This window comes from Phaenicophaeus curvirostris, chromosome 1 (genome assembly GCF_032191515.1).
Source record: "Phaenicophaeus curvirostris isolate KB17595 chromosome 1, BPBGC_Pcur_1.0, whole genome shotgun sequence".
NCBI classification, from domain to species: domain Eukaryota; kingdom Metazoa; phylum Chordata; class Aves; order Cuculiformes; family Cuculidae; genus Phaenicophaeus; species Phaenicophaeus curvirostris.
In genome coordinates, this window is record NC_091392.1 from 58,719,054 (window position 1) to 58,735,312 (window position 16,259).

The 16,259-nt window shown below is 38.2% G+C and overlaps 1 protein-coding gene across 1 annotated transcript in view; it reads left to right on the top strand.

The window, feature by feature from the left end:
• BRAF (B-Raf proto-oncogene, serine/threonine kinase) overlaps positions 1-16,259 on the top strand; it is an 87,364-nt gene that overhangs the window by 58,338 nt on the left and 12,767 nt on the right. Inside the window, exons 10-18 of the mRNA XM_069858787.1 lie at positions 4,146-4,282; positions 5,021-5,138; positions 5,815-5,899; positions 7,450-7,626; positions 8,827-8,873; positions 9,450-9,568; positions 10,343-10,474; positions 13,133-13,267; positions 14,529-14,682. Of these exons, the coding sequence (XP_069714888.1) occupies positions 4,146-4,282; positions 5,021-5,138; positions 5,815-5,899; positions 7,450-7,626; positions 8,827-8,873; positions 9,450-9,568; positions 10,343-10,474; positions 13,133-13,267; positions 14,529-14,682 (1,104 nt within the window). The remainder of the gene's footprint in view (positions 1-4,145; positions 4,283-5,020; positions 5,139-5,814; positions 5,900-7,449; positions 7,627-8,826; positions 8,874-9,449; positions 9,569-10,342; positions 10,475-13,132; positions 13,268-14,528; positions 14,683-16,259) is intronic.

Genomic DNA, 16,259 nt, shown 5'->3' on the forward strand with positions numbered 1-16,259 from the left:
AAGGAAAATATGTCTAGAATAAAAAAATTAATTTGCATTTACTTGTCCATGAACTTAATATTTGTATGACAAAGGTTTGAGTCATTTGCTGGTCATTCTGGGAGTGGGGGAGACAGAAGGAGAAAAAGTTTTGAAGTGGTATCTAGTTTTTTTAGTTCTAAAATTGTTTGGCACCGTCACGTTTTCTTCTTGCACATGCTCATTCAGTCACATGGCGGCACACAGATATGCTACAACTTCCCAGCTCTCTCCAAGATTTTTGTGCCTGTTGTTACCTTTCCAGCCGTGGAAACAATGGAGGTTTTCATTGAAAACCGTCAATATGGTAGATGGACGTTCCATATGAACCGCTGCATCCTAAAGCAGCGTGAAATACTCCGGTTCTTCTCCCCCTCTGCCCCTGCTGAAGGTGCTGCTTTGCTTTACTGCATGCCTGTGCTACTCTTGGAACAAGATTTTTAGGGCTTTACACTAAAGACAGGTCTTACGTTCCCTTCAGTACCACACAGCCCTAATTCACAGTTAAGACAGAACTAGTGGCAGAAGATCTATCGTATTTCACGTGTTATGCACAGGCCTGTTAAGCCACTTCTCACGCTGGCTGTCAAGGTCCTGGGAGGGCTTTGTATGTGCTGTATTTATTTCTATGAATGTAATATAGAAATAAAGAAACAGTAGGGGAGGTTTATGGCAGTTTTTCCAACTCCAAATCATTAACATGGTCGTCTCCTACTAATTATAACTTGCTTCAGCCATAAGTAAAGTCTGAATTACCTTAGAGCACTTTATCCTTATCTCTAAGGTTTTTGTATTGTGGGCTATCCCTGACTTTGTTTCTCCCATGCAAATCTGATAGTTGGTGGGATGATACCTACTTACTGCGTTGTGTTTGATGGAGCTGTTTTTTCTTATGCCAACAGTAGAATGCTTTTTTAAAAGAAGAAGTTTCCTTTATTCCTGCAAGCCTACTAATGTAAAGTTGCCAGATCTAGCTATTTTTGTATGTGTTGATAGGTGTGGCTCTCCAGGTTTGCCCATTTTGTCCAGCATTTAAATGTTGTGCTATCATGTTGGTTTAAACTTTGGATCATAAACTGTCTGCTTGGCATCTGAAAACAATTGGCCATTCCCAGTCCTGAAACAGTGTTATTAGTAATTTGACTTTTTCTTTTTCCTTCAAAGTACAGAAGCAATCTATGAATAGAAGTCAGAGCACCCTAGTTATTTCCCATGACTTCTTTCATTTCTTCTATGTGTCTGTCTTTCTGTCTCTGCCTGCCCGTCTCTTTCTCTCTAACAGCCCCTTTGAACCAGCTGATGCGCTGTCTTCGGAAATACCAATCCCGGACTCCCAGTCCCCTCCTTCATTCTGTCCCCAGTGAAATAGTGTTTGATTTTGAGCCTGGCCCAGTGTTCAGAGGTAGTTGGGCTCTTCTTTCTTGTTTTCACCCAAACAAAATAAGTAAAACCACAGATGCTGTTTGTGCCTCACCCTCACACCGTGTGTATGTAAGTGTGTGAGTTTATCAAAACACCTCTGTTTTTTGCTTGGCCTGGCTGGAATGCTTTGAATGTGCTTTTCACACATACTCACTTCCACCTTTACACGCTTGAAAATGACTATAAATAAAAGCCTGACTTAAATCTTCAAAAGCAAGGAATTTCATAGTTAAGGATTTTTTTAACATATTTTTTCAAAAACAAAAACATGTTCCTTGGTTTGCATTGCAGTGATCTTCAAGACAAAGGGATGTCCTTAACTTAGAATTTCCTTGACTGTTCAGCTTAAGTCAGATCAATGCTTTTACTGTTTTCTATGTTTAATATTCTTTGGTTTGAGAAGTAACCGAGGAAATGAAATGTGAATTACGAACATTTCCATTGATATCTTATTAGGTCTCAATCTTTTCAAGTACTGTGTCCTTTAAACTTTCAACAAATACTTAATTTTGAGAACATGCTGTTGATCCCACGTTGGGGCCCTAGATGGTTTAGACCATGTAGTTTTGATTTAGTTAGTAAATTTCCAGTGAAACAGTATTTGTTTGTGTCCTGTACCATGTAAAATAAGACTCTTCCCTTTTCACCTCATAGACTCTGGGGATAATTCAGGCCTAAAGCTGTCAATGGATCTGTTGTATTGCACAAAATCCCTAAAAGACTCTGCGGGATTTCATATACTGGAGAAACCAACTATTGAGTAATAGCATGAAATGTAAATATTTGTGTCTATACATATACATGTAGAAATCAAGTAGTTCAGCGTGTGTAGTGTGGTTTTCAAATGCTACCATCTTGGCTGTTTCAAAGACTTTTGTTTCAGACTATATCAAGAACAGTTCATCTTATGAGCTTATAAAATTCTTCCAGAAGTCTTTGCAAGAAGACAGGTATTCCCAACAAGCAAACTGGCTACAGAATGGGATACATGCTGTACAGCTTCAGAGTCCAAGCTAATGGCTTAAGTTCAACATTATCTGAAGCATTCCATTCTAATAACTTGGAAAACAGGCAATCTGGTATTACTATAAACAGTTTAAATGTAACGTTCTACCATGTAGCGCTGTAAGCGTTTTTCATGAAGGGTGAATATTGTGCTAATGTTTCTATAATGTAGGATTGAAAATTAAGTAGGACACTTCAGTTACCACTATTGAAAATGCATTATAGTAGAGCTTAGCTATGACAGATAAAGCCTGCAACCCAGTAAACTTGTGGAAAATTGCTTATGTTCTGGGAGCATCATATATTTATATCCATATACATGTGATTTCAAGCAAATAATGTAATAAATATTACAGGATAGCAAGCGTAACATGAATCTGAATAAAAGTCCATCCTTCAGGTCACTGGCTTCCATCTGCTTCTAAACGTAGTTAGGATGCCCAGTATGCATCATTGTTGTTGCTTTAGCATGTGGGACAAATGTGTCCAATATTGGATGCGTTGGTATGTCGTTATTTTGTGCATCCACTTCTAAATGTATGGATTTTAACTCAGTGAAGACAGGCAGTGGTGGAGTTATATATATTCTGATGAATTAGCATGCCCTGAGTTGACTGAACTCAAGCAACAGTTTCAAAAGTCACAAAGTCAAGTTTTGAACTCAAGTTGGCATTAGGAGACGCATTTTTGGAGATTTTTTTTATTTTGTAAGAAGGGAGCTTCTGAAGGAATATGAGGAGGGGATTATTGTCTTCTACCGCTTTCCAGAGCACTGATGTGAGGGAAAGTGTTGGAACGTTGGAGGTCTTGTACAGTGACACACATTGTTTAGCAGAACAGCATGAATTTAATTAACAGTTGACCCTGCTTTATGTCCTTTGCATTGGGAGGGTCAGCATGACCTTATTATGAATAATTATGGTGTATTTTAAAAAGCAGTGTCTAGCTGAAGTGCTCTATTTGTCAAGAGCCATTGAGGCTCTGAAACACAGCCATGTTAGTGACTTTTTCCTGCATAGATCTGTTCAGATAACATATAAGCTACAGACTTACTGTTCTTTTTGTATTTAATAGAATATACTTCAAATAGCTAACTAAGGTGGTACTTGTTTTTTAATCCTTTCTGCAGTCTAATATTTACTTCTAAATAAGCGTTCTCTGCTAACAGATAGCTTTAAAACAGCCAAAGATTTTCAGGTGGCACTTGGAGACTCTGCTAGAAAACATTTCAGGTTTTTTGCATTTAGTCTATTTTGATTCCAAAGTACAGTACTTCAGCTATTTATTAGGTCCCTAAAGGTTAGCTGCAAGAAATCTGAGAGATAGCTCCAGCCAACTAAAATGCTGCCACTCTTCTTCTCAAGGAAACGGGTGGAATTAAAACCCCAAATTTTTAATATTTGGGTTTGGGTTTTTTTCCTATTTGAAGAGACATTATCCTTATGATAGTCCCCAGTCTCTTGTTCAGGAATTACCTGGTATGCAGGGGTGTTTGCTATAGACTTGTCTCTTCCTGGAATCTTGGACTTCAGCACTAGTCTAATATTAGGGCAATATTCCTAGTACATATTTGTTCTCTCTTAACATTTGCATTGATGTTTGGAGATACTGCATCTTAAACACAATTCTTGCACCTAATATCAATATATTCTTCTAAGCTGGCTTCTTTTAAATAAAATTATCCTGTTTCTGAAATCTAGGTTCAGCTGCAGGTTTGTCTGCAACACCTCCTGCCTCTTTGCCTGGGTCGCTCACCAATGTGAAAGCGTTACAGAAATCACCAGGACCCCAACGGGAAAGGAAATCATCCTCATCCTCAGAAGACAGAAATAGAATGGTAAGGGAAAGATCAGCTATTTTCATTGGGAGTATGGTATATTTATAGCATAGATATGCTACGCAACTACATTCCTCTCACTTTTCTTTCATCAAAGCCTTCTGAATTATTTTGAAGGTGACCAGGGTAGCAATCAAGGACTTTAAACCAATAAATAATGGAATATTGAAATTGTGTGGCTGATATATAAATAATTTAAATAACTGACTACTCGCTTCTACTCTGTTGCACCCGAGCATCTTGGTGTGCTTCATATTACAATGTCAGTTTCCTTTCAAATAACAGCTTAACTTTCCCCACCATGAGTTATGAACATTGAAAGTTCTTTAGGGATTCTGAAATGTAACAAAAATTAAAAATGACTGCATCTTTTTTTTCATTCACAATTTAGAATTATGACTGAGTAAGGATTTGAAAAATAAATTAGACTTTCTTTTTGGTAAGGGTTTCTTAATATTTACTGGCTTTAACACTGCCACTGTCACACTGTTAAAACTTTAACACTTTAATATTTGTGGCAAATATTTTATGCCAGGAAATAATTTAGCATAGCTGTGTGCTGTGGTTTTGTGTGTGGCTGGCTTCAAAAGTCAAATGCAATAACCGAAAAAGAAAGTTCTTTTAGAAGTGTGATGGTATGAATATGATGCCAAATCTTTAAAAAGGAGCTGTTTTCACAGACAATAATGTATTTTCTTCCTTTTTATGGTTTGTGCATATATATATATATATATATAGAAAACCCTTGGTCGACGGGATTCAAGTGATGATTGGGAGATACCAGATGGACAGATCACTGTTGGACAAAGGATAGGATCTGGATCATTTGGAACAGTCTACAAAGGAAAGTGGCATGGTATGTGGCCATCATGGCAAGGGGTTATTCTTAAGCAAGTAACAATGCCTGCTGGGGACCACACAACTGGGAAGCAGCTTCACAGAAAAGTGCTTGGCGATTCTGCCAGACACCCAAGTTGAATGTGAGGCATCAGTGTGCCCATCCCATAAAGGCAGCTAACAAAATCCTGGGCTGCATTAGGCAAAGCATTGCCAACAGGTTGAGGGATGTAATCCTTCCGTTCAGGACTGATGAGGCCACACCTGGAGTGCTGTGTTCAGTTCTGAGCTCCTCAGTACAAAAGAAACATGGGCACACTGGGGAGAGTCCATTGAAAGGCTATCATTGAAAGGTTCTTCAGACTCTTTAGAAACTCAACTCTTACATGTTCATCTGAATTAAGTAATTGTTAAGGTGAACATGAAACACAGGTACTGGAAAGGCTGAAGTATCTATCTAGATGAATGAGGATTTCAAATGTATATTTGGAAAGCTTTGACGTGGCTGGGAGTTCTCAGAGTAAAATAAGAATAGTGTTTATAGATTTTACAGAATATTTACTTATTTTAATAATGTGGTTTATTTCACTAAGGCTAGAAGATAGGGCATCTCAATATTTATGATGCTCTGTGTAGCATTTTCTTAATAGAGGAGTATATGTCAATGACACTTACTGAAAATTGCTGTTTTAAAGGTGATGTGGCAGTGAAAATGTTGAATGTTACGGCACCCACACCTCAACAGTTACAGGCTTTCAAAAATGAAGTAGGAGTGCTCAGGTAAGAATATTTTTAATAGCATAAAACAATGTGTAGATTTATGCTTTGTTAATCATTGAAATTTTTATTTCCATGAGAACACATTGGTTGTTTTCCTCCATGGTGATACTTTGGGCAGAAAATATAACTTGCCATTTAAAAATGTTTCTCATATCCACTGCTAGTTCGTCCTTCTCTTGTATTTGTTTATATATTCACCTATGTTTTGAACATATGTGTGTCCAAATGCTCTAGAGAGGACGGGTTTTTGCTGTTGTACAGCTCTCAGGGCACAGTCAAGTCTAGATGTGAACTTCAGGCCTGTTTTCCTCACATCCACATTTTGAGATTGAAGGAAAGCGTGACTATTTGTTGCTTTTGAGCTACAGCACTGTCCATATTATCTGTTCTTTAGTAGTTCCTGTTCAGTAGCATTAACTTCTCTTTCAGTTCTTTTTTAAATGCATTTTTCATAAAGTCACTTCCCGTTTTCCTTTTCTCACGTCTACTGCTTGTGCTTTCTCAGAGGAAGGATTTCTCTTGGGTTCAGCTCTTATAAGAGGGTCTATCAACATACTACCATAGACTATTTACTAGAGAAGACAGTTAGCATCCAAGTACAACCTTGACCAGTCTCGAGTATAATTCTGTTCTAAGAAACAAAATAGAGAGACAGTTTTTGCCTCTGGAAAATTAATGTGTTGAGCAGAGGGCTGGAGCCACCTCCCCAGTAAGATACACAGTGAAAAAGGGATGGTTAGCCTGTTCCCCAGGAAATGTTAGTTCTGAAAACTCTTAAGCTGTGGAAGTAGAGGCTTTTGGGATATGCTACTTTGGATGCCTCTGCATGATTTTTACATACCTGCTTAGGATAGATAAAAGTAATGAATCTTGTATTTTGTACCTTGTTCTGATTCCTGCTGGAGTCCCGGCTTTCTTTGTTGTTGATCATTTCAGCACTTAGAATAGTCAGTTGTCCTATCCTTTGACTCAGGCAGGCCAGATTTACCTGTAGTTGTGCCTTTTCCATTATGTTTCACTGTTACTTTCTTAGATTTGAGGTAGGATTTGTAAGAAACCACTTATTTTTTGTTTGCTCAGCAGTTACTCTCAGCACTGCTTTGACAAATCCTTCAACCTGAAAATGGCACAGCCACATAGTGTAGAATTATCCCAGTCTGCATTGCTGAGAGGACAAATGAGTTCACACTCTAGGCTCCCATGTTGGTTTTTTAATATAAGAAGACATAAAGAGCTCCACCATCTTCAGCAGCAGCGTAGATTTAAGAAGCCACCACAGGTTTTAAGCTTGGTCTGTCAGATTTCATCAGCAAGAGGAAGTGGTGCTTACTCCAGAATAGTTAGTCCATGTCATTATGATAAGAAAGGCTAACTGCTGGGATAGTCAATTAAATTTAACCTATTGAGAGGTTATAATGTTATCTTAGTAAAAACTGAGATTGACCCAACACTTCTGTTTGGAAATATGTGTTTAGACTGTGTTAGATCTGCCTGGGTTTTTCCCGATTTCCTGATCGACTACAGCTTCTCCTGATTTTCTTTTTCAACAGGAAAACACGACATGTGAATATCCTGCTTTTCATGGGTTATTCAACAAAACCCCAGTTGGCTATCGTTACACAATGGTGTGAAGGGTCCAGCTTATATCACCACCTACACATCATTGAGACCAAATTTGAAATGATCAAACTAATTGATATTGCACGACAGACTGCACAAGGCATGGAGTAAGTATCATTACTGGTTTGCAAATGAGTGTTGGGACAATGTTTATTTATCCCCTTCACATTCTGACTAACGTTGGCAAGCAAGGCCAGCTATCTGCTCAGTTTGCCAAGCCCGTGGTTCTCCTGCCTTGATGATCAAAGCATTTGGTGAAGTGTTTATTATTTTGATTAGTAAAACAGACTTTGTGTTCTTGTTTTGGAACAGAGAAATACAAATCATCAGGGAAATATAGTCTTAGATTGTAGAATAAAGGTAACTTTAGTGTAGTTAAATTTTCAGTCTTATGAGCTAAGATTTCTGTTCCAGGCTTTACGGTCTTCACAGTGCAGATAGTCTTATGGTAGGAGGTAAAACACAGTTTAAAAAGAAACCCTGTGAACCCAAGGACAGAATCCTGTAAGATAACGCAGACAACAGACAGCCCTGTTAGCAAAAAGAATTGATTTTTTTTCTCCTTTGCTTGTAAGTATTGTAGCTCTCCTAATAACAGATTTCAGCATTTGAGGAAAACATAGCTATTTTGTTCTAAGGACTGTAAGTAATCCTTATTCCCATAGAGGGCAATTGAGTGAGTTACAATTTACAAAACTAGCCCAATATTGTGTGTCAAAATTGGAACCCCAGCGTAAGATCAGAGAAGTCACCCTCCAGCTGGAAAACTGCGATGATGATTGCAGTTAATTGTGCCATTTTTCCGCTAAGTATTCTATTACATTTTCAGTCAGGAAGCGGGGAGGTGTTTGCATCAACCAACCTCAGCCTTCTGTCAGTCTGCTCATCTCCCCAGGCTCCCTCTGTTTAGCTCCAACAATTTAGAAACTCGTTACCTAAAGCTGTGACTAGCCCGCAAAGCGTCTTGACAGTCACCATTAAGGCTGGGAGGCAGGACCTTCAGCACTGAGTGGCATGTCAAAAACTACTTCTTTTATTTTTATTCTGCATATTGAGTTCTGAAAAGCAGAAGTTGGTGCATAATGGTTCTTTTGTTCTTCACTAGCATCAAGTTTGAGATGGAAAGCTAAGCTTTTTTTTTTTTAACTCTGTCTTGCGGGAAGTATCATGGGTAACTGAAGTTTTATCACCTTGATAAATATATGCAGTTTGAATATCTGTGGAATTAGTATTTCAGTAATACAGTGAATCTTGAGTTTTTAGTGAAATATCATCTAACCCGCTCAATCTATTGTGTTCCTTTTCAGTTATTTGCATGCCAAGTCAATCATCCACAGAGACCTCAAGAGTAATAGTATCCTTTCCCAGAGTTGTGATTGTGGAACGTGACAGCACTCTTGTTTGGGGTTTTATCTGCTAGAAATGAACTTACTGATGTGAAAAGCTGTTCATGTGTGACTATTTGCTGAGTTGGAATTTCATTAAGGAGAGGTAACATCACTAGTAGCAAAGTGAGAAATACTTACTATATTGATTGACGTTATTGCAATAAAGCAGCAAGTTTTGTTGAGGTATCACAAAGGTTTTTGCATCGTTTGGTTTCTACGTGCAATGAAAGCTGATGCCAGTTCACTCATGGAATACTTTCAGCTTCTTGTATTTGACTTTTAAAGAAAGTACTTGGCATTTCAAGAAAGCCACACGGTCTATAGTCTGTTCAGCACTGGCCTAGTCATTACTTACGTACCCCTTAACTATTACAGTTCACCGTGCTAGCTGCTTAGAACCTGACTTATGTGAAAACCCTCCTCAGCAGCGGTGGATGGTTAAAACTGTTAATGTGTAATATTGCAAATGAGTAGCAGTTTCTTGTTCTTGTAGGACAGGATTTGTACTGCTTGTTTGTTTTCCCTTAACATTTTCCTCTTAGATATTTTTCTTCATGAAGACCTCACAGTAAAAATAGGTGACTTTGGTCTAGCTACAGTGAAATCACGGTGGAGTGGATCACATCAGTTTGAACAGTTGTCTGGATCTATTCTATGGATGGTAAGCAAGGGGGAAGTATTGTGTTTTTCAACAGATGTAACTGACTTTGGTCAAAGCTTCCCTCCAGCACGCTGACGTATACAAGGTGTCTCAGGCTGGAAAAGACAAGCAGTAATATGAAGTACTAAAAGAATGCTTTTCAGTTCTCCTTTAAGCATGTCTTTTCCAGTACTCAGCAGAAAAACTTTAGCCTCTTCATCTCTTAGTCTGAGGTTTAAACTGAAAAAAATGGTGGCTATGGAAAAAGGGTATGATTAATCCAGGGTTGAGGAGAAGGTGAAAAAGAAAAGCCATGGAAAACATCCTGCCAATGAGCAGAGGAACTAGCTCAGCCAAAAGTAAGATACTCATTAAGTTTTAAGGATTTAAGTGTAATTACTCTCAAGAGGTCATCTCTTAAGTCTTAATAAGAATTACAGTTACAACCTCCTGTGCAACTCCGTTTTCTCCCTGGAAAGCCTGAAGGCTCTGTTAGTTGGCATTATTTTCAATATTGTTATATTTCTAGTTTCAAAATAGCTTCTCAGTAAGGACAAGGTCACCTTGTTTTGTCGTAGAGGAATAAAGGGATCACTAGGCTGAAAAGAACCACCGTTTTTTGAGATTCATGTCAACATCCACTCCTGGTAACATCATCAGGACCTGGTAACATCTGAAGACAAGAGTGGGCCTTATACCTGTTATACTCTGGATAAGTTCGTGTTTTGTTTCTGGTGTGTGAGGTACAGCCCAACATGGTGAAATAAAAACTAATTCTTTCCTTTTATGCTGTAGGCCCCAGAAGTTATTAGGATGCAAGATAAAAACCCATATAGCTTTCAGTCGGATGTGTATGCATTTGGGATTGTTCTTTATGAACTGATGACTGGACAGTTGCCATACTCAAACATCAACAACAGGGACCAGGTAAAGAGAGTATGGGCTTGGGAAGGGTTTGACTTCAGTCAACTGTGGCCTGAAACAGAGTAATTCAGCCTTGTGAAGCGCACCTTCTGGTGTTCGTGAGTTTGATTTGTGTTTCTGATGTTATGAGATTGTTTCTACATTTTCTAGATCTGCCTCAGCCACATAGCACCAATTTACTTACTTCTCTTGAGTTTTTTTTTTTTTGCTCTTCTTTACTTCAAGTATAGATTTTTCAGCTTCTGAGCTGGTTGCCAGGATACTTATTAGGGAGAGCAGGTTACTTAATAGTAATCTAGTTTAGAATAGTTCTGCAAAGGCGAAATGATCTTCCATATGTTCAGTTATTCCTCTTCCCCCCCTCTTCACCACCAGCCCCCACCCTGCACTGAATAACAGTTCAGCAACAGGATTGACGAAATGGAACAGCAATCGTCTTGCTGAATGTTTTATATTCATTTCAATCTTGAGAAATGCATGCACCGCCTAATTGAATTTCAGGATATCAGCGTTCCTCAAATCCTGCTTAATGGAGTACATGACTTTCCAGAGTGTCTGAGTTCTGTAAGAAGATTATTTAATTGTGAACAAATATTCCTCTACGGCTAATGATACGGCATGCCTGTAATGTATCGCCACAGGATATGCACGTTTACAAAGGCATATCTGATTCATTAGTTCTCTGTCTAATCTGAAAATAGTATCTATGCATCAAGATCTTTGGTGTAAACTATTCAGTGTCTGGGTGGTGATATATTTATGTTGTATCTGTGTCTGCATCTCTTGTTTTTTCACTGTCAGTACTTGAGAATTGCAACCATAGCAACGTTCATCTGTGAATATAAGGCTGTTTCCATATTTGTCAGAACACTTCATCCCAATTCATCAAAATTAGAGTGGCTCCTTTTTTAATTATTGTTATTATTTTATTTTATTTTGCCTTTTGAAAGAAAGGAAATGTCCAGATCTGTGGCCAGTTGGCTATAACTTTCTAGAAGCAGTGTTTGGGCGTTGTTTTGTTTTCATCTTTTAAGATTTTAAAGACGAAGCCAGTGCTGGGGGTGCTCACAATTGAGTGCTGAAACATTTTAAATTCCAAGTGAAGCCAGCGTATAAACTGTGATCTAATATCTTGAGTTTTGTCACTCCCAGTCTGTTGTCTGAAAATATGTAAATATTACTCGCTTTGTGTTGATGCATCTGCATTAGCTTCTATGACACAACTAAGAGTCTCAGTAAGGAAAGCATCGTTCTTGTTACACCTTAGAGTGTTTCTCTCACCTTACAAGACTTTTCTAGACAAATTAAGACCATGCTTGTTGTGACATTCTCTTTCCTCTAGTTAAAACAGGAGTTTAATCCCTATGTTATTTGTAAGGAGAGTATTGAAAAGGTAAATAATAATAAAGTTCGAATAATTTCAACTTAAGTAGTGTAATTATCAAGAAAAGATTAACTTCTAGATGATGGTACGTCTTGTTGTAGCAGAGATAAGGGAAGAGGTAGACAAGTCTTTACTATGAAATACTGCTCTGGCACATGGGGGTTTCTAAAGAAACCATATGGGACTTTTTTTACTCCTCCTTGATGCCAGCACAGATGCGACTGAATCAGAAAGTTGAAAAAGGACCAGGATTGTGTTAGTATAAATAACATGTATAGCTTGCTTGACATGTGGGGGTTTTCTCTTGGGGTTTTTTTTTGGTTTTTTTTTTTTGCCAGTGTCAAGATACGAAATAGTTACACTTCATTGAGTATAAGGTATGATACACCTGCTGGGTCTCTCTGAGTATTCAGAAAAGCTAATATCTGCTGCAGCATGAATGGATCTTTGATTAGCTGGTTTGAAAGGGCTTTTTAGTGTCAGTGCAACTGCAGTCAGTACTCAGACCGCATTGCATTTGACCTTGGCTTTATATGATGATGTTGGGGGTTTTTGTGTATCTAAGAGAGCATTAACCTTTGCTTTCCTGGTTTCTGTTAGTTTAGTTTGGTTTATGCTTAGGTGAAATATCAGCCTTCCATGTTAAAAGAATTACTGTAAAAATACAAAGTCTGTTTGTCTCCTCCTCTACAAAGGAGAGGCATTTTGTCTTTTTCTTTTGTGTTTTTTTGGGGAGGAGGGTTGAGTAAGGTGATCAGATGTCAAGAATAAGCTTTCCTGGTGGAAAAGTATGTGAAGGAATTCATTCTCAAAACGTAAGAATTTTTAATATTGGAAGTCTACATGTTTCTTAAAATACCTTTCAGTGTGAACTTGCTGTTGCCTTATAATATAAACCAGAATATTTATTTTTACAGAGTATTTATTTTTAGGCATTCTGTTCCTGCCACAGAGTTGTTTCTTCGTGTTTTTATAGCAGTTTGTGACACCATTCCTCAGATGGTTATTGCTATAAATGGTAACCATTTACTAGTGTTCAAGTTTCACAGAAATCTCTTTTAGGAGGAGGAGTTAAAATCTAATTTTTTCTCTGTACTGAACAGGTTAGCAAGCATTTCTTTAATAAACTTGGCAATTTCAATACCAGATAATGTCTCCTGGAAGCAGGAAACTTGCTTCTGGGACTAAAATGGTCTAGCAAAACATTCATCTTTTGTTACTGTTAGTTTTGTGGACTCATCTTCTTCTCCATTCATCTTTTTTTCCCATTAATAAAGATAATTTTTATGGTGGGACGAGGGTACCTATCTCCAGACCTCAGCAAAGTACGGAGCAACTGTCCAAAAGCTATGAAGAGGCTAATGGCAGAATGTTTAAAAAAGAAAAGAGATGAGAGACCCCTTTTTCCACAGGTGAGAAATGTTCCCCTTTCTTTCTTAGCAGATTTTACAATTCAGATATTAAAAATAGATCAGTTATGAACTCACTGGCCAGTTCAAAATGTTTTTGATGAGTGCTATAGCATGACTTCATAGGGGTACGGGTTCAGAGCCTGGTTAGAACCATAGATTGCTTTGGGTTGGAAGGGACCTTTACAGGTCATCTAGTCCAGCTCCCTGCAGGGTCAGGGACATCTTTAACTAGATCAAGTTGCTCAGAGCCCCATCCAACCTGACCCAGAATGTTTCCAGGCATGGGGCTTCCACTATCTGACTAGAGAACCTGTTCTAGTATTTCACCACCCTCATTGTAACAAAATTCTTCCTTATATCCTGTCTAAATCTACTCTCCCGTAGTTTAAATCCATTACTCCTTGTCCTGTCACAACAGGCCTTGAAAAAAGGTCTGTCCACAGCTTTCCTGCAGGCTCCCTTTAAGTACTGGAAAGCTGCTGTGAGGTATCCCTGCAGGCTGAATAACCCCAAGTCTCTCAGCCTGTCTCTGTTAGTGCCACTGAATTAAAAATGAATCAGTTCAAAAAGCAGGTATTAAAATGATTTGTGTAGTTAGAAAAGTATTTATGTGTTGGAGAAAGTTTGAACTGGGAGACAGTGAAACTAATAATGGCAATTAGGCACACAAATTAGAACTTGCTGTGTATGTGCTCAGACATCTTTATATAATTCCCCCCTCCTTGCTCTCCTGCAAGCTTTATGAAGGGAAACTGATGTTTTTGTCACAAAACTTGATTTATCATGCCTGCTGATGAAGGCTTGGATTCTGAAAGCTTGGAGGGGGACCTTATTTTTTTCTGCTTTGAATGTAATCAGAGCGTTTTCCAAGAATAAGGAGCTCCCCCAGCTGGCTCTATGTTAAATGGTGCTAAGGAAACCGCTGCCAAAGCTGTGTCCATTTGCAGTGGTGGCAAGCATAGGTACCCGTGCATAAACAAGGAGGGAAATAAAAGGCAACTGTATTCATTATGCTTACAGAGAGAATTCAATGTGCCCTTTGGAAGGGGAAAATTACACAGTTTCTTCCCAAAATGTCCTTTTCAGCTTTTTGAGGATAAAAATGTCAAGAGTGCAATGCAGTAATCTATTTTTAAATGTTTGTGTTTAAGTTCATGTGTAAATATTTTTTTGTAGTTAATTGATGTTCTGCCTTTTGTTTCAAGGACTGTTACAACCTTGGAACAACAGATTTTATCTCTTGTTTTTCTACTTGTTTTAGATTCTTGCCTCCATTGAGCTTCTGGCCCGGTCATTGCCAAAAATTCACCGCAGTGCATCTGAGCCCTCATTAAACCGGGCTGGCTTCCAGACAGAGGATTTTAGTCTATATGCTTGTGCTTCTCCAAAAACACCCATCCAAGCAGGGGGATACGGTGGGTTTCCAGTACACTGAAAAGCAATGTGAAAGCATGTGCCTGTGTGTCTGTGGGCTGGTGTGTTCCTGTGCGTGCAACATGCGTGTACGTTCTCCATTCCTACCAGCTATGTTTTTAAGGTTTACGGTGGGAATGAAGACTCGCTTCCTTACACTGGGCATTGAATGTCCCAAGCACAGCCTGTGTTGGTAAGGAATGGCCTGGGAACAGCTGGCACAAGAAGAATATAAGGTCACATTTGAGTAATGGGAAAAGTCACTTCAAAGCAAGAAAAAAATCATCTTAATGTATTTTGGTGTCATTTTTGCCTAGTTAATTGATTGGAATTAGTTACTCAGGAGTGTATTTATTTTAATCTACTCAAGCTATGATGGTTTTTTTTTACTTGAATTGAGGTCATTATATATTTGAGCAATAGGCTTTCGATTCCTCAGTAATGCTGCTCATATATGGGAAACAATTGGAAAAATAAACTTAGCTTCAAGTCTGAGCACAGTCAAAACTTCTTGTGGTCAGCAAAATTGAGCAGATACAACACATAAACCAAAGGAAAACCTCAGTGATGTGTGACTCTTATTTTGAAAGTTGAAGTTTAAAATAGTGCTGTTTAGAGAACATCTCTTCCTGCAGAGGAGTGGTAGCATGGGGTTTTTTTACTTTCTATTTTTGCCTAAATGCTCTGACCTGTTATAGTTTAGATCATCTCAAAATGTTCCATTACAATACAGGATAGAAGAAATTCCAAATCTGCTTTTGCTGAACTGCAAGAACACTACTGGTAATGGGGTCTGGATCCTTCAATTAGCATGGATTTCAAAATTTAAAAAAGAAAAAAACAGTTTAAATCTCAAGCATAACCAAACACTTTAAGAGAAAAAAGCTGCTAACATCCATGGGAAAAGAGGATTTGAAAATGCAGTTGTTTTCATGGAAATCAGTATTACACAATGAACTCTGTTAGGATTAAATGTTTTAATTACTTTAATATTGTTATGAATAGCACTGAACATGCTTTGTGTTAAGTGACAAATGGTTTTTTTTCTCTTCTATAGAAAAGCTGCTAGTTTGACTAGAAGAGATTCAGTTAGACTAGGTGTCTGGGAAAACTAGACACCGTACCAAGGTCCTGTCAGCTCACCTTAAAGTTGTATTTTTCTTTGGAGCATTCCTCTAGAATGGTTGAATAAGAGTTCAGGTTATAGCAATCTTTGATGTCAGATTTGAAACTGGTGGTGTTGTTGCCTGTATTCTTGCATGCTTTGAAATTAGTTATGTGGTTTTGTTTGTTTTAAACTGCTACACTATTAATTTTCACAGATTCTTCTGCATCAGAAACAAGCTCTTGCTACTCTTGCTAGGACTTCAAGGGCCAGGAGTGTTCTTAATGGCTTCTCATTTACATTGTTATAGAGAAATGTGTATGTTGCTAGCAATAGGTTTTTAAAATAGATCAGGAATTCAGAAAAGGTTTTCTGTGCTGCTTTCTGGCAACTGAGCCTTTTAAAACAGGAGGAAAGACTTAGAAAGCTTGAAGAGATGCAGACAATGTCTTCTTTTTCTGGCCGGATTCTAAT